Raw genomic sequence first — 26,148 nt, forward strand, 5'->3', positions numbered from 1 at the left:
ATCCTTATGTATTCCTGCCTCTCATGCTGACAGGATTGAAGTGCTAATATTGACTCGTTTAAAAACAAAGGAAAATGATCCCCACAACCCACAACAACAAAACCCAACACCCAGCAACTCTGTCAACAGCTTTAATCCACTCTGGGGAGAAAATCACTGATTCCCTGGAGCTGGGTTGGTGAGCCAACATCAAAAAGATGAGGGAGTGAATTAAAGCTCAGGTTCAGATTGATATAAAATCATTGGGACATTTCTACTTGGCACTCAAAATTCTTGCAGGGTCAGACCAGACTGAGCAGCTCTTGGTTTTAGTTCCCCTTAAGAGCAGCATCAGCTTAGAGTATAAATATGTTTTTTGCAGGGAGCTTAGCTGCAAGATCACCAAAAATCTGCTTTCCATCCCCTCACCCCACTCATCTGCTCTGCTGTGCTGAGGAGAAGCAGTGGCAGCAGAGATGGGGATGGAGAAAGGGTTTGCCAGGAAAAAAAGGGAAGGATGGATGGTCTGCAATAATTTTTAGGCTCCAGATTTATTTATAGACCAAAAGTTTATAGTTTATAATCATTCATGTTTACATTTATAAACTTGAATTATGAATTACAGAAGAAGAGGCAAATATGATGGTTTTGATCTTTCTCTCTACTTTTGTCTCTTCTTTTGCACCTCCTAAATAATTTATCTTTAATTAAATTGCATTTATAAAATGCATTAAATGAGGAAAAGCTTCTATTTTTATTTGGCTTGCTGTGGGGTGATGTGGCCCTTTCTATCTTAATGCACAATTGAAATGACTTTTTGAAGAGTGATTCTTTGTTAAGCACATCAAAAGTTAATCTAGAAACCATGTGTAAAATATGGAAATGGATGATTATCAGCCACCAAAACAATTTTATCTGAGGAAAACATGCCCCTTTTCTGCAACTTCCTCATTTTAAATATTTATTACAATAAGACTTTATCAGCCTGGCTTCGTATTTTTAAATTATGGATGTAAAGACCTCAAAACTAGTTTAATCCTGAGCTATTTAATGTTACCCACAGCTTTTCTAAGCTCAATTAAAGCACAGTTAAGGGCAGGATGATAAGCACATATGGATTCTTTGAATATGAGTCTGTATATTTACTTTGGGCTATGAAGCAATCTGAGTCCAGAGCAGTTGTGTACAAATCTCAGCCTGTGCTGCTGCTGCTCTGCAGAGCCCAAATGTACACACAGGGTGAAAAACCAGCCCAGAGCCCTGCCTGAGGCCTTGGTCTCAGGCTCTGGAGGAAAATAAAATAGCCTGGTGAAGAGCAAAAGCAATAAAAGTACCTATCTGAGAATGATCAATTCTGATTTGTCAGATTTAGCTACTAAATGGTGATTTCCTTGTGCTGCCTGGCAGTGAAAATTCCAGGAGCAGAAAGCTCAGGATGGACAAACAATGTCAATGGGATTCTTCTCCCCACACAACCCCTCCAACAAACACTACAAAGCATTTCACAAAAACCTTGTGATGCTGCTAGGAAAAGGGATAAGATATTCTGGCACCTGTGCTCAGGTTTCCATCCTGGCCTTTGCTCCCTCCCAGGTGCTCTGTGCTGTCAGAATCCAGAATTTCCACAAGAAAATTTTGGTAGGAACATTTCAAACCCTCTCTGGCACTGCTTTTGCTCCAGCCAAACCCCAGAACTCATCCCAGTGTTCCCTGGCACTGCTCTGTCCTCCAGGCCTTCCAAACCAAAAAGTGAGCTCAGGTTTGGCCTTCAGGTTCAATTTGTCAGGAAGAGATTTGCTTCGTAATCTTAATCTTAATTCTACACATGCAGGAGGTTTCTGGAAGGGAGTTACATTAATTTAGGGAGAAATAAGAGGGATATCTCACAGATGGTTCCTTTGTGCTCTGGGGTGGCTGAAATTCCAGCAAAACCAGTTTCCATGCTTGCCCTGGCTTCAGTGGGAGCTAAAGCCCAGCCTAGAGTCTGGTTTTGCAGTATCAGCTGTTACTAAGCACTTCAGCAGCAGGGAGGATGTCCCAGCGTGGGGCTGGCACACAGCAGAAATTCAGATATGCAAAATGTGGCTGAGCAATGCCCTGGTGCCTGAGAACAGAGCAGGCTGGGCTGCTTGGGAGGGCAGACATGCACATCCCTGAATTCTTTCTACTCCACTTGCTCTGGGGTTTGCTTCTTTTTTGGTTTTTGGATGAGTCTTTGAAGTAGAGTGAGCACAATTAGGTGTTCATCTGATTAATCTGTGTTTTCTCAGTGCAGTTTGAATGGTTCACAGAGTGGATCTATTCCCAAGAGGTACCTGAAACACCTGAAGGAATAAATTCCTTTAGTAGAATTCTGCCCAGATACCCCATCAGATCCTGCCTTGGTCTTTTTATGGGAAGAGAAATTTGGGAGATCAAATGTTTGGGGCAATTCAGTGATTAAAAACTGAAGAGCAAATGGGAATGATGAGGTTTTGACCTCACTGTGCAGCTCTAGCAAATATTTCTCTGGGAATGAAGCTCCTAAGTCAGTGCTAATTGTGAAAATTGATCTGATTTTTAGAGGGTTGTGCTCATGGTGTGGATAATGGTGATGTCATTAATGCCAAGAACTTCTCCAGGCTCTTTTGGAAGGGCTGGTTCTCCCTGGGTAGGAAGTGTTGTATTTTGATAGAAACAAAACAGAAAAAAGAAAAAGGGGGTTTCTTTTTTAAATGAAGGACGTCCTGGCTTAATGGGGCTTGAAGTGTTTACAGGTGTTTCCTCACAAGTTCAAATTTAGTGGCCCTGGGGAGTTGAGATTCTCATAAGGCAGGAGCAAACACTCAAATTTTGGGTTTTAGAAGGGTTGCACATTTAAAGGGCCAGGCCTGGGGGCTGGTTTGGGTGTGTGAACACAAGAGTTGTGCCCTGCAGAGCAGCAGAATGTGAGGAAAAACAAATAAAATCTGAAAATCTCCCTGAAAAACCCTTTGGTGCTGTCCAACCTTTTTCCCCGATTTTGCAAATTTGTGGTGAAAATCCCAGGAGAGGCAGGTCCCACCTTTGGTTGTGCAAACCCATCTTGGTGGCACCTTTTTAATGCAGAACATCTGCCAGGGCTGCCCTCAGTGGGGCTGCTGAGTGTGGGGAAGGAGGAGGAGGAGAAGGAGGAAAAAGAAGAGAAGGAGAAGGAGAAGGAGAAGGAGAAGGAGAAGGAGAAGGAGAAGGAGAAGGAGAAGGAGAAGGAGAAGGAGAAGGAGAAGGAGAAGGAGAAGGAGAAGGAGAAGGAGAAGGAGAAGGAGAAGGAGAAGGAGAAGGAGAAGGAGAAGGAGGAGAAGAAGGAGAGGAGAAGGAGAAGACGAAGAAGAAGAAGAAGAAGAAGAAGAAGAAGAAGAAGAAGAAGAAGAAGAAGAAGAAGAAGAAGAAGAAGAAGAAGAAGAAGAAGAAGAAGAAGAAGAAGAAGAAGCAGAGAGCAAAAGGAAAATGTAGAAGTGACTGTGGTTGAGGGGTGATGATGTCACAGGGCTCAGCGGGAACACGGCGCTTTTAAAAAGCTGAAAGAAACATCCTGACCCTCACTTGTCACATCCCCACCCAGCAGCATCACACACACACAGAGCTGAGTTATCCTCAACCAAGAAGAGGGAAAAAAAAAACCAAACCTCCATCCCACCACAGAATGCACTGGCAAAAATGTAAGTGAGCTCTGATTTGCTTTTCCTACCTGCTGAGGGTTGAGGGATAAATCAGCAGAGAGTGGCAGGGAGGGGATGCTCAGGGGTGGCTCCAGAGAGGCCAGGGCTGAGGTGTGATGCTCATTTTCCAGCAGGGATATGAGCTCAGGGCTGCTTTGTTGGCTTTCATCACTATGAATCAAGTGGAAGACTATGATTCATAAAAACAATAACAGGATGCAGGTATTATATCAAAGGTTACGGTGGTTACATAGCAGAAAATTTTCCTTTTGAAAAGTGAAACCTGTGAGAAATCTTATTTCTGTGCCTTTCTTTTTTGATATGTACTTCTTTCAGCTAATTAAAAGAGATCAGGAACAAAGCAGTTGAGGGCAATACAGTTATGACTTTACAGGAAATCAGTTTTCTTGTTTTCAAGATAATTTCACTCCTCTGGGCCCACCTTTGCTGCTGTAGTTTACTGATCCTGCTCCAGGTAGGTGTTTGATTCTTGCAAGGTTTTCATTCTCGCTCTTCTCACCAGCATATCTCATTTGTTATCAGTGATTTTGGCAACTGTGCTGCCACCCCTTGCCTCTCACCCTGCTGTTCCATTAACATAGAGTGGTACAACACACCTGAGTGGAAAAATTAATTTTTTTTAACCCTTGCCAGTGATTTATCTGCCATTACTCATCTTTTTATCACTGCTCCTAGGTTGTTTTACTGTGTGTAGTAAATGTGTTCCAATGAGTATTTAGGAAGTTTAATTTGGATTTTCTCCTTCACCTTGAGCAGTTTTCAGGAGAAGACATGGAAAAAACTGCAAGCTGATTACATCCAAATCCTGATTCTAATCTTCCATCTTGGAAGTCCCTGAATGATTTATTTGGGTTGGTTTATTTTTATTCCTGCAGTGACAAAGCAGTGCTAACAACAATGCTTTGGCTAGGAGGAAATTGGGAAGTGAATACTTTGGGAAGTTGGGAATTGGTTTTATTTTGCTTTTTTTTTTCCTTTGACACTTGCAGGAATTACAAGTCAAATAATGTCAGTCATTCCCTGATGATAATTTAGACAAATTATCCTGACTTGTTAATCCTCGAATCTCCCTGTTTTTGTAGTGTTGTCAGAATTCCTTTTTTCAGCATGGAGCTGTTGGAAATGTGATCCATGCTGCTTCTTTTCCAAGGCACTGCAGAGTGTTGGCTTTGAAGGCAGGGGAGTCCTGGGGACCCCAGTGAGATCCCTGAGGTCAGGGTAGGTGTCCATGGCACATCCCGTGGGTTTTGGTGGAATTTGGAGTTCCCAGGGGTTCTGTGTCCCCTTTTGGTGTCACCTCTGTTTCCTGTCAGTGGGACCAGCTCACATTTCCTGCACCACCTGCTCAGGCCACCTGTGACCCCACAGGAATGGATGCAGGGACAGCTCAGGTGACCTGGGAACTTTCCAAACTGAAACCCTGAGGTTTGGCTCGTGTGGTGCTGGTAACAACAAGATTTTGGGTTCAAGCCCTGGATGGGCCATTCACCTCAGAATGGATGATCCTGGGGGGTCAGAACATTCTGTGAAAACCCAAAAGGGAGACAAGAACTCTGCCAAACAGCAGGTGTGACCTCACCTGAGGACACTTCTCAGGACACCTCCCAAGGGAGGTTTCCTGCTCCTGCAGGTGACATTTCTGCAGAAAACTGGGACACCTCACTGCCATCACCAGAGGCTCCTGTTGTGCAGAACTCTTTGGGAATTGCTGGCTGGGATTCTCTGCAGGCTGGGGATGTTCCCCAGGTCACAGCACAGTGATCCTGGGCAGGAATGGGGCCCTGGGCTCCCAAAACCCCCAGGGTGGCTCAGCCTGAAAACCTCCCCTCCCACGGCCCAGGAGAAGTGACTGGTTGGGGCTCCCCAGGGTTCTGCTGAGGGGGAGCAGCCCCAGCAGCCCCTCAGGGGTGGGAAATCCATGGGCACCACCAGCTATTTCCCCTCCATCTCTTTTTGTTGTCACCTCCACCACGAATTTTTTAAACAGCTCTTCCATACTCGTGGTTTATGTTCTGAAAACTGTGGAAGCAGCTGGGGCTTGATGACCCCAAAGGTCTTTTCCAGCCTAGTTAACTCTAATTCTGCAGGAATTTCCTATCTAGGTGCTGCTTTTGCCTGTTCTCATGGTTTTTTTGGGTGTTCAGCTGCTGTTTCAGTCACGGGCAGAGATTCAGATTCCCTTCACCACCGAGAGATGTGAGTTCACACCTCTGCAAATCCCTTCCCAAAGGCTTTTCAAGTGGAGAGAGAGAAGCTCTCCTGGCCAGGACAGATGTGGGGCTGGCCTGAGCCACCCTGAAAGTATCAGCTAATGAGACTGAGAGGTGAAACTGCCACATTCTGCACCTTGTGAGAGATAATTTTGGTAAAACCCCACCAGGAGCAGAGGGACAGCCTGAAAGTTGAGCCCATCCATGCTTGGCAAAGCAGGTGTCAAACTCTACGAATGACCACAGCAGCAATTCAATGGAAAGCTTGCATTACTAAAATGGAAAGAGTATTATGGGCTGGGAGGAATGAGGACCTGAGGGTGAGACTTAAGGTTAAAGACACTTTCTGTCTATCTCAGCTTCCCCTTTGCACCAGGGCTTCTCTTATTCTGAAACAGAGAATTTTTAGTGGCCCTCACCACTACATCCAACTCTTATTGGGCACTTGAAAGCTTTTATTTTTTTTTAATTAGAATAAACAGAGCAGCATTTTGTCTCCCTTTGATTTTGGTTCCTATCCAATTGGAAAAAATCTAAAATCCACTCTATATTTGTTCATCTCCAGTACCTTCCTTGTGTGGCAACAAAATGTAGACTCTCCACTCATTTAGATCCTTTTAGGTGTGAAGGAAATATTTTTTAAAGGACATTTATCAAAACATCCCCTAAGAACAGCACAGGCCACGTGGATTTGCCTGAACCCAAAGCTAGTTCAAATCCTGGAAAATCTTCCAACACCTGAAAATGAAGATATTGGCCATAAATCTAAAATATTCTTTCGTTAAATTAATATTTCACTGACTTTGGTGGTTATAATGCAGTGTAGGAGACCTGGCCAAACACAAATCTGAGGTGTTGGTCAGCAGGTGAAATATTGAGGCTGAATATGCACATTTTCTTGTGCTCAGCAATCAACCATCAATTTTTGCCCCTGCTCTGAGCTGGGATTGTTTTTAAGCAGATTCTCTGCCCAGATGTTTGGTGGGTGCTTTGCATTGCCAAAATCTTTCCTGAATTCTCCACCCCCAGTGCACTGAACAGGATAAATAATAATCCTCTCCAGCCCAATTTTTCTTTCCTGGGGCTTTGGGATTCAGTACCCTTTGGAAAAGATGCTGAAGCAAGAGATGGCCAAATGGAACTCAGATTAACATTTTCTGAGTTGTTTCATGAGGTTTTTATTCTCAGGATCAGCCAGAGAATTATCAGGTATGTGTTAATTAATTTAGATCAGGTACAGGGACCTGGTGCTCACCAGCCACCCCAGGCTGTGGCCACCAACACACCTGGTTCAGATGGATCTTGGCAGAAAAAAAATGGATTTTTGTTTCCAGGGGCTGGAATTGCAGGTGGGTTGTGCCAGTGTTTCACCTTTAACTGGTGGCTGGATCAATTAAAATATTAATTAAAATCAGGATATGCCCTGAAGGGTGCTGAGGGATAGGGATGGAGGTGGGAATTTAAATTTGGGCAATTAAATGCATTTCAGAGCTTTGCTCCCCTGCCCTGCACTGACCACAGAGCAGAGATAAAGATCACCCTGTTTTTTTTGAGGAAAACTTTGTTAACCAGGAAATAAGGACAGGATCATGACTAATGTTGAGTCCCTTGCAATAGGCATGGATGTAAAAAGGTTTTGGTTTGACACTAAGCACACAAGCCTATGAAATGAAGCCTCTTTCTTCTTTTTATTAGCCTAAGTTCACCGTGCCTGATAAAAATGTGATTTGCTCTCCAATATCCAAGCCAATTGCTAATTGAAATCTAAATTTCCCTTGTTATTTGCAGTCAGCGATTGCATTTTGGTGCTACTGCAAACAAGAGAAACGATTGTGTTTCTTTTCAATTATTTATTACACTAGAGGGGCGAAAGGAGGAAAAAAAAAATTGGGGCAAGCTATTTGCAGTGCTAACAGTGATCAGCTGATAAACTTATCAGAATTGTGAGCACAGAAATCTTCTGCAAGGGGGACACTCCTGCAGCAGGGGAATTCAAAGCAAAATCTGCCTGCTGGGAAATGGCTCTGCCTTGGCTGGAGGGCTGAAACTGAGCTGGTGATGGTGTGTGAAGGGCAGAGGTGCTGGGGGAAGTTTAGAGATCTGAAACCCTCCACGCTCGGCTGCCTGCCCCTTCCAGCAGCTGCTCTGCTCTTCCCTCCCCTCCCAGCCACAATGGAGGGCAGCATGGACATTCTGAATTTTTTTGGTGATGTCTTCACACGTTTTCTCTGCCTGGATGGATGTTTTTGTGAATCTGTTTCTGAATAAATTGACGGTGACAGATGCCAAGGTAGATTTTGGTGCAGTTTGGATGCTCCAGGGTTGAGCTGCAGGCTGGTCTGGAATCCAATATCTGCTGTTGGCCCCTGACTTGGGAGCATTTGGTGCTTTTCCAGCAGCCACTTCCCAAGTTTGCTCACAAGTCTTCAAGGCTTTTGTGGACTTTCAGCAAACACATCAGGTGATAACATTGATGGAGGGAACCTGGGGCTGAGCACAGGGGAGGCAGCCTGGCCAAAGCACTGAAATGAAATGTGGAAACCACTGCAAAACTTCTTGGGTTTGGATTCCTTCTCTTCTCCCTTGGCTGGAGATGTCTCAAACTGCCCCAGCTTGGCAGGGCAGGTGCAGATCCAAAGCTGCTGAGGAGCAGCACGTGGCTGAATTGCTGAGACAAGCCAGGACACTGCTGCTATTCCTTTCATTTTATTGACTGGAATGGGCTCTCGTGTCCAAAATTAGACTATAATGGGATCTCAGTCCAAGACAGTTCAACACTTTGTTAAAACCTTTATATAAGGATGACTAAATGCAGGTTCTTCCTTTACAAAGATAATTAAATTGTCATTATTCCTCCAAATGCTGATATTTGCAAACGACCTTGTGTCTTTTGCTCGATGAGGAATTGCACCCAAAGCCCCAAAGTCATTTTGCTGTGGTCTGCCTGTGATGCTCAGGCCCCACACACCCCTGAGCAGTGGAAAAGCAGCTGTGCTCACATTATTTTTATTTCTGGAGGTCAGCTTGGGGGAACCGAAATATGATCTGCAGACTTTGGTTTTTAAAATATTTTTTTCTCTTTATATATTTTTTTTTTCTTTTTGGGGTTACTCTGCTTTCACCGGAAATTCTGAATAGGTATATTTGTCAGCTTTTACAGTAAATTTCTTCTTTCCCATCCCCCAAACCTGGAGCCAGAAACCACCATCCTTCCCCACCCTAATTCTGCAGGGAGGCCCTTTGATGAGTTGGGGATGAGATACTCCCCAAAATGTTCATTTCTGTCCCTCAAGCAGCTCTGGCAGAGCTCAGATTTGTGGAATTGATGTTTTCATGCAGCGCCAAGAACACCAGAACTCTTTATTATTTGCACTCAAATAAATTAATACCAATTACATTTAAAAGCAAAACTGTATTAAAAGCCCTTGTGGATGCTTGAATGGAGACTTAAAGAACATTTATTCTCTTTTAAAGTTTCATTTTGAAAGCCACAGGGAATGCAAAAACCCTGATTTAAAGAGCCACAAAGGATGTCCAGAGAAAGCAAAGGTAGATCAGGCAAAGGCTGGAAAATGATCTTTTATTCGACTACCATATGAAAGTAAAATATTTACTTAATGTGCATAACAAAAGCAACAGTTCAGTGCATAAATGGAGTTCTGTCTGGTCCTAAAAGGATTTATAGTGATCAATCAAGAATTCAAAATTAAATTATGTATAATGAGTTAATAAAGGAACCAAACTGAAGGGAAGAAAAGTCTTTTAAAAAAGAAATTAAAGCAGAGGCGTTAATTCTGTTGAGTAACTCTTGAGGTGGATTTATGATTGTTGCATTTAGAACTCCATTTTTCTCCTACCAGGAAGGTGCAACAGAAACATCTCAGTGTGCACAGAATTCAGTGTAGCTGGGAGAGATGATCTGAGGTGAAATGATTCATTCTTGTAGCATGTGGATCTAAATAAACACTGCCAGGGTGGAATAAGAGCTTCAAATTCCGATTGGAGCTGGATCCCCACCTGCACCTGCAAACCAAAGGCCAGTTGCAATCTTTAAAAATGGAAAACTTATCAATTTCTGTGTTTGCACACCAAAGTGCAGTGAAAGGGGCAGGCAGCCACCCCTGCTATCAGCAGCCTTTGATATCCCTGCTTCCCTCTGCTATCAATTCCCTCCAAACACTCCAGGTAAAATATGAGCTGTTAATTCTGCCCCTGGCAGAAAAGTGCTTCCCCTGCTCCCGTGGCTCTGGGAGAGGCTTTGGGAGCTGCCTGCAAACTTCACTCTTCAAAATGCAGCAGAATTCATGGCTGGGAGCTGGGTCTGGGTTTGGCTTTAGATCTGTGAGGTGTTGGCACACAGACAAGCTACGAGAAAAAATTTAAAATCATGGAACTGAAATACAGCTCTGGTCTAGGCTGGGACTTCAGCACCTGCCTGGTCTCAAAATGCGATATTTAAATGATGTTTTAATGGTTTTCCAAGTGAGGATGTTTTCCTAATTTGGGTTGCTTTTATATTTTCTGCCTAAAGAGTGAATACATTTCTCTTTTTTATGTCCCTGCCTGGCCAGCAGTTCTGGTGTGTCACCTTTTGGGTATATTTGGTTTGATTTTCCTTTTGGGAGTGTGTAAAGCTACTCTGCAGTGGTACTGAGAGACACAAAGGAAAGGAAGAATAAAATAAAAGTTTTCCTGGTACAGCCACCAGGCTGCCATGGGGATTTGGGATCCCTAAAAAGAAAACTAAATGTTACATAAATTTTAATTTCTTTTTTTTCTCAGCTTCTGGCCCAGACCAGCAGCCACAGCCTCGTCCCTACCAAGGTGTCAGAGTGAAGGAGCCAGTGAAGGAGCTGCTGAAGAGGAAAAGGGGAAATATCCAAAATTCCAGTGCAACTGCAGCTACAACGGTAGGGAAAATCCAGCAGGAGGAAAATTCTCCTTCAGGAGCTCAGTGATTGCCCAGCCCCAGCAATACCCTGCCAAAAAAAAAAAAAAAAAAAAAACCAAACCTTTGCATCCCTAAAGCATTTTGAAGGCCCTGCAGGCTGGTGGTGCCTGGCAATGCCATCAATGTCTCTTTGGGTGGGGTGATTAAATCAGCACCTTCCATCACTTAATGGAGAGGGAAAAGTGCTTTGAGCTCAGCAGGATCTGATTCCCAGGCACTGAAAGTGGCTTGGAAGGGAGGCAGATTAACAGGAGTCCCAAAGAGACCATCCAGAGCCATCCCTGCCTGATTTAAACCTCAAGGTTTAAACCTCAAACTGATTTAAACACCTCAAGGTCCCCCTGAGCTGAGGGGACACTGTGGGTGTTTGGGGTGCTGTGTGCTGGCTGCCAGCTTCAGTTCAGGCAGGATTCAGACCCTGACATTGACAATCAGCTCTGATAATGCCTGGATGATGCTTCGTGCTTCTCTAAGGGATTGGATTTACTGCTGATGGGCTTCTTTGTGCTCCTCTGAGCAATTTGATTTCATGCTGATGGGCTTCACCTCTGACTTTTGTTTTTTTTTTGTTTTCTTCTCTCTTCCAGGTGGTTTTGCCCCACCAGCCAGTCCCTTCCTACTCCCCCATGGGTAATGCATCCCTTGTCCCTGTGACTCTGCATGAGCACTGTGCTGAGCTGCCCTTTAACCCTGCCCTGTTTTCCAGGCCAGCCCTGCATTGATGTGGACGCTGCTGGCCCTGCTCTGCCTGGCCCAGAGGAAGGAGCTCTGGCCTCTGGGTGGATTTCCCAGCCCTCTGGCAGCTCCCTGCAGCCCCTGGCTCAGTGGAGCCCTTACCCTGAGCTGGTGTCCCACGAGGCTGGCAGCTGTCCCTGCACTGCAGATATGTACGTGCAGCCCGTGTGCCCCAGCTACACCCTGGTGGGACCCTCCCCTGTCCTCACTTACACTTCCCAGCCTCTCATCACCAATTTTGCAGTAAGTCAAAAACACCAAGCTGGAAATGTTGTTAATTCCCACCTTCTAGCAGCAGCTGTGGGGTGTGGTTGATCTAATTTATTTATTTACTGTTGTGCTGTGTGTCTTTGTATCTATGCCCATGGAGTTTCCTGGACAGTAAGATGGTTTGAGCAGGGCAGAAAGTTGTGAATCAGGAAAAATTCATAACTTTTCCAGCTCTCTTCACCTTTCCAGACTAAACAGGAATTTTCACTCTTCATTTCCAAGTTTAAAATAAAAAGGGAATGTCACTGGGGTTCCAGGAAATGCATTGATCAGCTGAGGCAGGAAGGATGACTTGGCAATAAATTTCTCAGGAGATGCTGTTAAAGGATAAAAGAGCAAGGTCAAAATATGTAAAGACAGCAGAATATTTGGCTTCAGGCCAGACAAAATCTGCCTGGCTGACACAAGATGATGTGGTGCCCTTTAGAGGGGAAGGGCAGAGAGTTCTCAGGCAGCTGATTTTCCTCTCCCTGGCTCAGTGTGGCTGCTCAGACAGAGCCACAAATCCCCCAAAGGCCATTTCTGTGTCCCTGTGGCCCTTGTGCTGGGTTTGGGATGTGGCTCCGCCTGGGAAGCAGCCACAAGCAGCTGCTCCAGCCTTGGTGGCAGCAAAGTTGGGACTGTCCAGAGGGCAGAGGGTGTCCAGAGGGTGTGACAGGGCCACAGGGAGGGTGGCAATGGGAACAGAATCTGGAGGGAGCCTGAGGTCACCCTCAGGGCAGAGCTTCACCCAGGGAGGAAAGATGGGGGATGTTAGAAGTGGGGTGAGCATCCCAAACCTGTGCTGCATCCTCCCCCTGCTCCAGCAGCCTGATTGTCTCATTTTGCTGTATTTCTGTCCCAGCTAGCTGATTGTCTCATTTTTTGGTATTCCTGTCCCATCAGGCTCTTCCTCTCTTTTTTTTGCCATCTCTGTCCCTGTCCCATCAAGGTGCACCTCTCATTCTTTGGTATCTCTGTCCCTGTCCCACCAGGCTGTTCCTCTCATATTTCAGTGTCTCTGTCCCTGTCCCACCAGGCTGTTCCCCTCACTTTTTGCCATTTCTCTCCCCTGTTCCATCAGGCTGATTGTCTCATTTTGCTGTATCTCTGTCCCTGTCCCAGCAGGGTATTCCTCTCATATTTCAGTTTCTCTGTCCCTGTCCCATCAGGCTGTTCCTCTCCCATTTCAGTGTCCCTGTCCCATCAGCTATTCCTCTCCCATTTCAGTGTCCCCATCCCCGCAGGCTGCTCCCCTCACCTGTCCCCTCTGTGTCCCGTCCCAGCCCCGCAGCGCTGCCCCGGCCGTGGTGCCGCCGCTGGAGGTGCCGGAGCCGCAGCCGCCGCTGCCGTACTTCCCGTGGGCACAGCCGCTGCCAGCGCTGCCAGCCTCCAGCCTGCAGTACCCTGCAGCCTCCTCCTCCTTCCCCGGGCCCCAGCTGCTGCCCGTGCCCATCTCCATCCCCGAGCCAGCCCCGCAGGAGCTGGAGGATGCCCGCAGAGCCATCGGCGCGCTGCCCATCGAGAAGCTGCTGCTGGAAGATGAAGACAATGATACGTACGTGTTAAGCCATGCTCTGTCTGTTGAAGGGCTCTAGGTTGCACATCTGGAGCATCAGCTGCTCCATCCGGCACCTCGGTGGGGGTTTGGGGAGGGAGGAGAAGTGGGTGGGGTGGGAATTTTAGCGCGCCGTGATTTTGAGGGAAGTTTGCTTTGTGCTGCCTCTCCCAGGCAGCTCTGGACCACCACAAGGTGATTTTCACCCTCAGAATGACAGATTGCAGTGTAGCCACAGCCAGCTGTAGCATTTGGCGAGGGTACAATCGCCTCTAAATATTGGCAAACCCATTTCAATAGGGCTGCTTTTGTGGAAATTCCTTGTTTGTGTGGTTTTGACCTGATCAGGGAGGAACTCTCACCAGATTTAGAAAACATTGTGGGGAACCTAAATTGACATTTTTCTCTCCTAAATTCTACTATTCCTTTGGAAATCAGGAAAAGGTGAAGTGTAGCTTTGTTCTCCAGGTAGGTGCAGCAGTTTGAAAATAAAGCTGAGCTGAATGCCAGAGCAGTCAGAGATCCCTTGTGCAGAGCAGGAATTCACACCAAGCTGTAACTGGGAGCTCTCACCTTGTCTGCCCCTGAGCCCAGCCCTGCAGGGGTGGAGCTGTGGGTTTGGGGTCGTGGTTTTTTAGCTGCAGAGGGGTTTGGGGCTCTGAAATACCCAAATTTGAGATTTGGGGCTGATTTAGTGGCTGGCTGGTAACACTGCCAGGGCATAGATCCTGTCCCACTGAAGATTTGGGATTTCTGTCTCAGCCAGGATTGCAATTCATGGCTCTGGATCAGGAGATCATGGAGCAGACAGGGATTTCCCAGAATCTGGACTCAGCCCAACAAGGGATTCATGGCATTACTGTTATTTGGCAATATTTTCACTTTTCTGTAGTGTGTGAGTGTGGAGCTGGTGATGTGCTGAGCCAGGCAACTTTAGTGACCTCTCCTTGGGAAGTTCCCCAGGCTGCACACGAATCCTTCTTGGCTTTCTGGTTTCCTTCCCTGGAGAATGAGCAGCTTCACTTTTCCCTCTGATACAACTGTAAATAATTTGGTTGAGGCCACAGGCAAATGTGTTTCAGGAGATACATCCCCATGAACCCTGTTTATTGTTTTCTGGACAAACAAGAGGCTCTTGGCTGGTGAACACAATTTCTCTGGGTTTTTCTGCTTTCTAAAGCCCAGGATTTTTAGGTGATTTCATTATTTGCAAGACTAACTGCAAAATAATTTATTGTACTCTTACCTGGAGTCCAGTTGCCACCCAGGCAATAATATTTCAAGTGGCCTTACAGCCTGGGTGAGGTTTGAAAACTCAAGTTGAAGGTCTAAAAGACTTTCCAAGGGTATTTTTTAATTGAATATGGACAAATGAGGAAGACACAAGCACTAGATCATGTAAGTGATCATGAAGTTGTTGGAAAAGAGCAGTAGCTGAGGTTTGCATTGAAATTAGTGGCTTATATTTGCAGAAAAACCCAGCAAAGAAATTAATTCAAAGGAGCTTAATTCACAACTGCTTCCCCCAGTCTGACAGAGTTCAGAGATGTTCCCTAGGTGAAGCTGGGATAAAGCAGTTGTGAATCAGGCCTGTGGTTGCTCTGATTGCTTTTCAATTCCTTTCACTCCAATGTATGTAAATTCTGTGTGTGAACATAAAACAAAAGATGAAACTGTTTCATCATTTCTTTCTGGGTTGTTCTGGTTAGAAAAAAAAGACAAATTCTTTTTTTTTTTTTTTCCAATAAAGATCTACAGTAACTTTGTTATGCCTAGAGTGTTTTATTTCCTACCCTCAAGCATTGGTTTAGCCATCAATTAGTTCAGTAATAAATGTACAGGCTAGAACCAGAGATTAGCTGTCAGACTTGGTGCTAATTTTACACATTAAGCAGACTAAGAAGGAATTCCATGATCCAACTGTGGCCTGGAGGCATTTCCTGCAGTTCAGCTTCAATCACTCTTATCCTCTCCTGGCACCCTTGGGGATGTGTGAGTGTGCAGCACAGCTAATGCTGAGCTTGACTGAAAATCAGATTAGCCAGAAAATTGTATTTCCACTTCCTGAAATTACAAGGGGTGGTTCTGGGGTACAAAATTACCCAGGGAGAGAAACAAGTGCCCACCACCACCATCAAATATTTCTGTCTGGAGCAGAGTGAAGCCAGGGGTTGGTGTGACTGTTCTGGGGTGTTCTCCTCCTGTTTTAGGGGGTTGGAATTTCCATGGGGGGATGAAAGTGGCTCCAGCCAGAGCCAGGAGACCAAAGTGAAGCAGAGAAGGATTTTCCCCATCACCAAAGGCCATCCATGGGCTGTGACAACTTGTGCAAAATATAAGGACAGTATATAGAGGACACCCTCTATCTAATTGATAGAAATTAGAGTTTAACATGTGGATATATTAAAAATATATCAATTAGGGAGTTTAACAGGTGGATATAATATAAATATATCCATTGGGGAGTTTAGCAGGTTGATATATTGCAAATATATCAATTAGGGAGTTTAACAGGTCAATATAACATAAATATATCCATTGGGGATTTTTAATAGGTTGATATATTACAAATATATCAATTAAGGAATTTAACAGGTGGAAATAATATAAATATATCCATTGGAGAGTTTAACAGGTTGCTATATTACAAATATGTGTATTAGGGAATTTAACATGTTGATATATTACAAATATATCCATTGGAGAGTTTAACAGGTTGCTATATTACAAATATGTATATTAGGGAATTTAACAGGTTGATATAACATAAATACATCCATTGGGGCATTCTAACAGGTTGATAAATTACAAATTTATCAATTAAGGAATTTAACAGGTTGATATATTACAAATATATATATTAGGGAATTTAACAGGTTGATATAACATAAATACATCCATTGGAGCATTCTAACAGGTTGATATATTACAAATTTATCAATTAAGGACTTTAACAGGTTGATATATTACAAATGTATCAATTAAGGACTTTAACAGGTTGATATATCACAAATATATCAATTAGGGAGTAGTTGTTGCCCCCGTGGTGAGGTTTCACCAACACACCCAGAGCCGTAACACCCCAAAAATTGACCCACACACACAATTCCCCCAACTGGGGATTGTGGAGGACTTTTCCAGCTGCCAGTGGTGAATCCCAGCTGGAGGAAGGTGCTGGGATGGGAAGGGGCAGCTCAGGAGAGTTGGGGGCTCCTGGGGGCTTGGAACCCCTTCCCAAGGGAACGGGAGATTTTGGGGCTCATGGCACAGACCTGTGCAGCTCTGGGTGTAAAACCCCAAAAATGGCCCCGTGAAGTTGTGAGCAGTGTGGTGCATGCTCCATCAGTGACGGGTGTCTTTATTTGCTGTCTTAGAATTCTGCATATTTATGCAGCTAAAGGCCTGCGGGCCCACACGCTGGCAGCCGCCGAGCGCATGAGGGCCCTGAGGAGACTCGATGCCAAGGAGCACCGAGGAAAGGTAAAAAATGGCTCACCTGGGCCTGCAGCCAGCAGGGTGTGGGGTGGGAACAGCCTTGGACAGACTGACAGACAGATTTCCTAAAAAAAATCCAGCTCTGCCCCTCTGCTCAGGTTTGGCCCTGACAGGCCTCATTTACAGGGCTGTAAATCCAGTAGCGTGAGCGTGGATTGGGAGGGATGAGAATGAGCCCATTATTTCTACAGCCCATAATTCATGGAGTGATGTGGTCCAGCAAAATATTTGTGTGTTGGCATCGTTCTGCAAGGCTGAAGGTTTTATGGCCAACTGACTTGTTCTGTACCTGATGCAATCAGGGTTTTAAAATGCTGGGTTTGGGTTGCCATCCAAATGAAGAAGAGCAGGAGAGGGAAATGGAAAACGTCCCCATCTCGTGGTGCCATGTGGGATTCCAAACCATCCTGTGAGCTCTGCTCATCCCTGGCACCACAACCCTTGGGATTCCAGCCAGCCCTTTCCCCACTCCTTGTTTTCCACCAGCAGCTGCTGCTCCTGCCTTGGAAAAAATAGAAAATAGCTTTTTTGTTTTTCATATATTTATAATCCTGCAATTCTTTAGTGTCTAAAGCTCCATAGCCTGTCAGCTCCTGTTCTCCCATTCTATTCAGATAAAACAATTTCTCTAGATCTGGAACTCAAGGACACCTCATTTTATACTGAAAAGTATAAACAAAAGTGAGTTGGGAAGGCAGCAAACTGGGGGTAAATGACTTCATTACCTGAAGCTTTAATTGGAGGATTAACCCCTTGATATATAACTGGACCAAATTATATCTGTCTGAAAAACTGGTGACCATCATCCATCCTGGGTGTAGCTTTTGGATGCCCAAGGTGTAGCTATTGAAGGCATTTAATTTTTCTTTTTAATTTATCCACTTTTATTCTCTTTATCCAATTTTTTTATATTGATCCAATTTTATTCTCTTTATACAATTTTATTCTCTTTATACAATTTTATTCTCTTTACCCACTTTTACTCACTAATTCTTGTCCAGCCTCTGTTCCAGGCAGCCACTCCAAGGCATCAGTGGCAGCCTGGGGTTTTTCTGAGCTGCTCTCAGAGCTGTGTGTGCTGCTCTTGCAGACTCCCCTGCTGGTGGCTGTCACTGCCAGGCAGGCAGCAATTGTGCACGACCTGATCCAGGCAGGAGCAGATGTCAATGCTGTGGACAACAAAGGACAGACAGCTTTACACCTTGCTGCAACATATGGCTACACCCAGGTCCTCCAGGTAGGAGAAGTTTTATGGTTTTAATTGCTGGTGGTATAAAACCACAATAAAGTGTTGGTGTTGTGTCTTGAAATAAAGGCAAGATCTCAGTGAGAGATGGAGACTGGGATTGAATTCCCAGATGTTCTTGACCCCCAGTGCTCTAAGGCACCAACTCTGGAGCTCTTGGCTCCTACTCTGTCAGATTATCTTAAATGAAAGCAGTTAATAGTTAAAAAGGTTATTTATTACAAAACACCTCTTATTACAAAGCACATCAGTCGCAAAAGGCACAGAAAAACAGTGGCAAAGCAATGGTAAATGGCAAGAGCAGATGGCTGAAAGGCAAAAGGCTAAAAAGCCCCAACTCTCCCCAATACAAACTCTTATATAGGATTTTTCCAACATGCAAAGACACAAACTCAGACCACCACTCCTTAACCTGTTAGAACTCCAGTTTTTAACACTCCAGGTTACATATAGACCACACACAACCTGCCTTGTTCTATCTGAAAAATAAAAAATCAGCAATATTCTCATGTCTCTGTTATGTCTAAGCACTGTCTACAGCTCTGGGCCTGGAGCCTCCACTGAAAACATGAGCATATTTTCAACCTTCACTAGAACTCACACTGCTACTGTGGAATCTAAACCTTTCACTTACTAAAAGCATTAGACCTCACACTAAAACTTACTAACTTACTTCTACTTAAATGTCTATTTTATGTGTGAGTGGCCTAATGTCCTTCAATCCATCCACAGGCTTTAATTCAACCCCTGCACTTTGATTTCTCCCTGAAGAATTCAGAGACCCCTGTCTCACTGACTCCCACACCCAGAGTGGGTTTTATTCCTGTTTTAGGGCTGCACTTGCAGTCTGCTGTTACAGAGGAAAATTCTTTAGTGGCTCTGAGGGGGGAAAGAAATAATTTCAGCAGATCACAGCTCTAAATGTGGCATTTCCCAGGCACAAGGAGAGGGAGCTCCAAAACCAGGGTGAAACCCCTGCCTGAGGTCACTGTCACCCACACAGGAGCAAAAAAATGTGTGCAGACTCAAGGCAGCAGAAGAGAGATGAGATGTGACCCTGTAGACAGGGACACCCTTCAAAGTGAGGCACATTTTTCAGATTTTCCTTCAAAATCTGACTTAGATGAGCAAATCTTGGCTTCCCTGCTGCTTGATGGATTTCTCTGCAAACAAGAGAAGCTCTGTGCCAGCCCTGAACTGCAAATTAACACTTTAAACCAGGCCCTGTGAGAATTTTGGGAAGGGATTCCACAGCAGGGATTAGCACCCTGTGAGCCTTAAAAGCTTCACTATTGGCCAGAAATTAATAAAAAATTAATTTTATTGAAATGATATATATTTATAATGAAACAAACCTGTCTTGGGCTGTGTCAGGGCTGAGCACAGGCAGGGTTTGGTGAGTTCCTTGAGGGCAGGGGACAGGGGTGAGGTGCCAGTGGTGCTGGCAGCACGTCCAGCATTCGTTAGCTGTGCCCGTGGTTAATGTGTAACACAGCCAGTTCTCTGGAAAACAGGTGCTTCCTCCAGGAGGAAAAAAGGTTTGCACCCAGATGATGCCAACAAAGCCTCTCAGAGTGCCCTGTGGTGCTTTGGATTGCAGGGTTCCTTTGTTTGGTTTTCCTTTTGTTGGGTTGTTTTTTGTTGGTTTTTTTTTTTTTTTGCCTTGACATAAAAAGGGAAAACGGGCAGAGACTCGCTCCTCGATGTGGTCAGAGTCATGAAAGGTTTTATGATCTATTTGTTTATTTTATTAGTTGGGTTTTTTTTTTTTTTCTAATGGATTAACTATCTAATCTCTAATAAACACCTCAGAGGTAGCTGTCAATATTTGATCTGGAGATATTTTATTTTTGTTAGAAGGAGATAAGTCAAGCCCTAACCGTTCTGGGTGATCTTTCAGTGGGAGGATTCTGTCCTGGGTTCATCTGACACAGATGAGTCACTGCAAAAATTCTCAGCCATTAATGTGAACAACTTGCTCCATACAACCAAAAGAAAGAAATAAATCCTCTGTAATAATATAGACAAGGAGCTACTTTAACTCCATTGTGTTAAATCTATATTTTTTTATTTTAAAGAGTTTTCATGTTTTGATTCTCTGCTAAATCCCAGAAATTCTCATCTCCAGATCACAATTCCTGGTGTCTCTGTACCCTCACTGCCACAAGCTGAGGGTTTAACTTCACACCCTGCTGCACACTGAAAACAAAAAGTAAATAAATCCAGCCTGAGAATTGTCAGTGTTGGCAAACTCTAAGGCCATAAAATTCTGTCAAGAAGAGATTTTCATTTGTCCTTGTCAAGGCTCACTCTGAATAAACATGTACTGGTGTCATTGGTGTCTGCCTAATCCAGGGTGAAAGTGAACCTGGCACTCCTGAGCTGAGAATCTGAAAGGATAATTAGGTGGCAATTAGGAAACCAGGGAATGTGATCACCTTGAATGTCCCTGCTGGGAACATTCACTGGAATCTAGAGTCAAATCATGGCTTTGTTTGTATTTAAATTATCATTATCTGGTGGTGTTTGATTTTACATTTTGTTACCTTTGGCTGATTTTGGCTTGCAGAGTGTTCTGCTGAACTAAAATTCTGCTTTTCTCTGTTGCCTCCAGGTTATCCTGTCACTGGGTTTCCCTCTGGATTTGGAAATGAAGGATTTTGAAGGTAAAAACCTTTTGCACAGGTGATGTGAAAACCTGTGTGGATATTTCATTGCATTGATGCTCGTTGGTTTTTTGGGGGTGTGCTGGGGGAGAGACAGTTGTGTCTGTGCATTCAAATGCCACAAAATTAAGAGGTGCTGATGGCTCAGGGGGGGATTCATTAGAACTAAAAACATGCTGGAATGCCCCCCAAAAAAAGTGTCCATAGAGGGAGAGAAGAAACCTGAGAAGGGCTTGTGCCTCAACAACACCTGCACAGACTGAATGTACAATTGAATAAATGAATGAATTATTGAATAAATGATTGAATGAATTATTGAATAAATGATTGAATGATTGAATAAATAATTGAATGAATGATTGAATAAAGGGTTGAATAAATGGTTGATTGAATGATTGAATGGGTGATTGAATGGCTGCTCTCAGTGCCAGCCCTGCCTCCTCTCTGCACTTCAGTGTTTTCCTGGCACTGTCCTCACCTCCATCCCATATTTCTTTTCCAGGCCATACCCCTCTCCACTGTGCTGTCCTGGCCCACAACAGCCTGCTGAGGGATCAGGGCAGCCAGGTTCTGACAGAGGAGCAGCACAGGGAGCTGCAGCAGCAGAGCAAGGAGCTGGAATCCTGCATCCACCTCCTGGTGCAGAGCGGAGCCTCCATCTACAGCCGGGTGAGGACAGGCTCCTTATCCAGGGCTTCTCTGGGAATTCTCCCCCTTTTGGAGCTCAAAACACACAACTGGAGAAGGAAAGAGCTGCTGGCACAAGGGCCAAGCCTGTTCTCCTCCCAAAGCACTGCTGGCAGGGTGAGGTGCTGCCTTTTGGGGTTCCTGAAGCTGACACTGGGCACTCAGAGGGTCACTGGATGGAGGGAGATGCTCCCCACCAGCTGGGATACCTCTGATTGATTTATGGGATATTTCCAGCCTGTCCTGCAGAATATTTCTCATTTGGCTTGTCATTTTTGGGTTTTTTTTTCTATTCTTTTTCTCTGTTTTTAAATAGGATGTCAAAAGCAACAAGACAGTTCTTCATTACACAGTGCAGGATGGGAACCTCTCCCTGCTCAGGTACTTCCTGCAGCTGAACGCTTTCAAGTCCAAGGATTTTGTCAACAACAAGGTAATTTTTGTCAACAGAGGTTTTTTTTTTTTACAGAGGGAAAGGGCAAAAGTTGCAAATCTGAACTTCTTTTCAACCCCAGACTGCATTTTCCAGTAAACAGCCAATTCACCAGGAGAGCAGCACCAGGCTTGAACTCTGTCCTGAAAAGCAGGGCCCTGGTCCAGCAGGAGATCAAGAATGAGAAGGAGATAAACAGGGAGGAGGAAGAACATGGGAAATGGTTGCTTGAGGAGGAACATGAACTTTAGATTAGGCTGAGGATTGAGAAAACAGCCCTGCAGTGATGCAAGGTTTGACAGCAGCATGACAGAGAGGTGGCACTTTAGGGCAGCCAGGTATTGATTCATCTCTGTGTCAAATGTGGCATCAGAGGAAGGACAAAGTTCCTGTTTCTGTCAAGGGACATGAGGATTCTTTCTGCCTTGAATGTTATTTGCAGATTTTTCTGGCACAGCCAGCCCTAGGTTGGGTAAAGCAAGTGGAAACCTCCCCAGTGCTGCCCACACCTCACCTGGGAGCAGATCCTGAGCAGTGATTTTCTTCCTCCCAAAAAACCCCCTGACATTGCTGGGAGCCTCAGCAGTGTCCCAGCAGCCAGAGCTTTGGCTCTGCCCCTCTCAGCAGGGCTAAGGGGCTGATTTTGGGTGCTCTGTCCTTCCCTTTTGAAGAAGGGGACAAGGCTGGGGGGTCCCTGGTTTTTAATTCAGCAATCTCAGCCTTGCTTGTGTCCCTCAGGAAGGGACTGAATTTCTCTGTCAGAGACAAAGTTGCTTCACTTTTTCTACCCCTCCAGGTTTTTGTTGGGCTGCAGAAAACATATTTTGAGTTGTGTATGTGGCTGATGGCGCCGAGCTGGTGTTTTCTTGCAGTGGAGGGATTTTCTCTGCATTCTTTGTGTATCTTTAAAGACCCCTCAGGCAGGTGAGAGCCTGTCCAGGACAGTCTCTGTTGTCTCTTGATCACAATCCTGTGATAGCATCACTTGGAGTCTTCAGTCTTGTTGCTGAGCTGTCTGGGGCAGGGAGAAATCTTGGCTTTTTCAGCTCTTCAAAGCATGAAGGAGACAAGGAAACAGCCATGGTTGGGTTTCCCTGGCTCACCCACTGCTTCTGCTTTCTCTCATCCAAATCTGTTTCCATGGCATTTTCACAATGAGGAAAATATTGAAGCCTCGGAGGTTTTTTCACCTGGAGGATTCCTGGAGCCCACTTTGTCTCAAATAAGATCTATTAAAGTCAACCTGAGGCTTCAAGGTCAGTTCTTGTCAGATTGCCTCGTTATCATAGCCTGGATTTGGAAGCTCTCAACTGCAGATCTATTTTAACAAGAAATCCTGTAAAGAGCTTGTAACCATCCCCTGACTTTCCAGGATAATAAACTCGACAAGGATCTGCTTGTTCAGGGCTTGTAAAGCAAGCCTTGTCTGAGAAAAACGATTAAAATTCTGCCATTTTATTTTCTGCTTCACTTCTCCCTGACGTCTCAGTGCTTAACACGACCTGAAAATCACATTTTCCCATTTAACATTCTAACAACTGGAATATTAATACAGGCTGCAATTTATACCCAACCATCCCAATGTCATGATTGTTTCTGAGAGAAAAAAAAAAACAACAACCAAGCAGCTGCCTGAATGAGACTCCTGCAGACTAAAAATACCTTGCCTTGTGCTTTTGTTTATCAGCTTTTTCTCATTTACAGCCGTTACCAGTCATACCTGAGCAGACAGGGCACAGATTTTGACACGGTCTGGTGGCACCAGAGCTTCTGCAGCACCCTGCAGCCATGCCTGGCTTCACAGGCAGCTCTGTCCTCCCTGTGCAAATCCTCAATCTGTGCCTGATCTTGGGAATTTGCATCTTCCTGGTATTTGGAAGGGTTGGAAAAGGAGGCACAGATGGGTCTGGTGCTGTGCAGCTTTGTGTGGTGGGCACCAGCTGGATGGGTTTGGTTTGTAATTCAATTTAATGGTTCCCAGTGCAATATTTCCATGCCTGTTACAGCCTTCTCTTTTTCCAGTAACTCCCCAGGTCTCTGTTTCCATGAGGGTGTGATTTAGGGGTGATTTCAGAGCAATCATACTTGAGAGCATGATTTTGGGGTGATTTCAGCAACCAGGGAATCTTCCTGCTTTAGGGCTATTTATCACCTACACCCAAAGCATCAAAGCCCCCCAGTTTGTGTTCTAGCAAAGAAAAAAATCTGAGTCCACAACCCTCCTCCTGCCTGGGAGAAACAGAGCAGAGATCCTCCCTCACCTCCTGATGACAAATCCCATGAGGATTCTTCTCTCATTTCTCATCTCCATTTCTAGGATGATTCTGGAGAGATGGCACAGCTCACCTGGGGGCTTATCCGGGTTTTTCACTCCCTTTTATCTTTTTCCTCCCCCCTTCTTTAGGCCCATGGCAACACAGCCCTGCACATGGCAGCTGCTTTGCCTGGTGACAAGAACCAGAAGGAAATCATCCAGCTGCTCCTGGAGCATGGGGCTGACCCCAGCATCAGGAATTTGGACAATGACCAGCCAATCCACATGGCCCCTCCTGGAAAAGCTGGGGATCAGGTATGGGATCCTCACTGCTGCTCTCCCCAAACTCACCTGCACGCTCCAGGGCTGGCTGGGTTGTGATTGCAGGTATAAAAATATTCCTGATGTATTTGGGTATTTATTTAGTTGCATGCACATGTAAATAATTGTGTGTGTGTGTGTTTTGGGTGGCTCAGATGGTGCTTGAATGGTTGAATGGCTCAGATGCTGCTCAGATGTTCCTGAAATTCCATATTTTTTGGCAGGTCAGGCGTTTGCTGAAGAAAGGGAAAGTCACACCTGCATTCAACTCCTGCCGCAGAAATGCCAGATCCTGAGTTAATTGCAATTTATGGAATGGCTTCAACTCCATCTTCTGCCTCCTATAAAAACTGTGAGGGGGGTTCTGCAGCACATCCCTGCTCCTCCAGGCTGAAACCAGGTGAGGGGAGAGTGTTTCTCCACCTGTGGCCACAAGCATCATGTCAGACAACAGAAAATGAGCTTTCAAATGGTCAAAAACTCAACTTGGGTAACAGAGAATGTGAATAAACCTCCAGCAAGGAGGTGAGCAAATCAAATGGCTGCTACATAAATAAGTAAATATTCCAAATAAGTTCAAAGCACAGCCAAGCTTTGATTTGGGAGCAGAGGTGACAGAGCACAAGGTGAGAGTTTGACTGTGAAAGGCTGAGAAATGCTGCTCTGAGGGAGCAGAGGGACTGCTGGAAATGCTGCAACCCAACCCAACCCAATCCAACCCAACCCAACCCAATCCAACCCAATCCAATCCAACCCAACCCAACCCAACCCGACCCAACTCAACCCAACCCAACCCAATCCAACCCATTCCAATTCAACCCAAACCAACCCAACCCAATCCAACCCATTCCAATTCAACCCAACCCAACCCAACACAGTTCAATCCAATCCAATCCAACCCAATCCAATCCAACCCAATCCAACCCAATCCAACCCAACCCAATCCAACCCAATCCAACCCAATCCAATCCAATCCAATCCAATCCAATCCAATCCAATCCAATCCAATCCAATCCAATCCAATCCAATCCAATCCAACCCAACCCAATCCAACCCAATCCAATCCAATCCAATCCAATCCAATCCAATCCAATCCAACCCAACCCAATCCAATCCAACCCAATCCAATCCAATCCAATCCAATCCAATCCAATCCAATCCAATCCAATCCAATCCAATCCAATCCAACCCAACCCAATCCAACCCAACCCAACCCAATCCAATCCAACCCATTCCAATTCAACCCAAACCAACCCAACCCAATCCAATCCAACCCATTCCAATTCAACCCAAACCAACCCAACCCAACACAGTTCAATCCAATCCAATCCAACCCAATCCAGTCCAACCCAATCCAATCCAACCCAATCCAGCCCAATCCAAGTCTCCAGCCCTGGTGGCACAGAGCAGCTCTGGAAGCCCCTCAGGTGGGGACTGAGCCCTCCCCTGTGTGGGACAGAATTCCTTGGGGTCTCCAGCAGCTTTTAGGGCAGCAAGCCCCTGTGGGTCTGTGCCTGGTCAGTGTACAAGGGTGAGGGCTCTCCTGCTCCCAGTCCCACCTGAGGGGGGTTTAACAGATTCTTTTCAGCGTTTCTGTGAAATGCTTTGTGAATTGCTGTGCAATCACTGACTCTGCTGGGTCAGAGCCTGGCTGTGTTTTGGCAGA

The 26,148-nt window shown here is 45.1% G+C and overlaps 1 protein-coding gene across 1 annotated transcript; it reads left to right on the forward strand.

Moving 5' to 3' along the window:
• The first annotated feature begins 3,459 nt into the window (after positions 1 to 3,459).
• Positions 3,460 to 25,235, forward strand: POU2AF1 (POU class 2 homeobox associating factor 1). The gene is made up of 12 exons (XM_079326910.1): positions 3,460 to 3,656; positions 10,670 to 10,797; positions 11,426 to 11,468; positions 11,545 to 11,816; positions 13,109 to 13,380; positions 16,755 to 16,860; positions 17,966 to 18,112; positions 20,736 to 20,787; positions 21,290 to 21,456; positions 21,791 to 21,907; positions 24,312 to 24,476; positions 24,707 to 25,235. The coding sequence occupies exons 1-12, from the start codon at positions 3,641 to 3,643 to the stop codon at positions 24,776 to 24,778; spliced, it is 1,557 nt and encodes a 518-aa protein (XP_079183036.1). The 5' UTR covers positions 3,460 to 3,640; the 3' UTR covers positions 24,779 to 25,235.
• Positions 25,236 to 26,148: the final 913 nt, after the last annotated feature.

Source organism: Erithacus rubecula (assembly GCF_903797595.1).
Source record: "Erithacus rubecula genome assembly, chromosome: 25".
Taxonomy (NCBI): Eukaryota; Metazoa; Chordata; class Aves; order Passeriformes; family Muscicapidae; genus Erithacus; species Erithacus rubecula.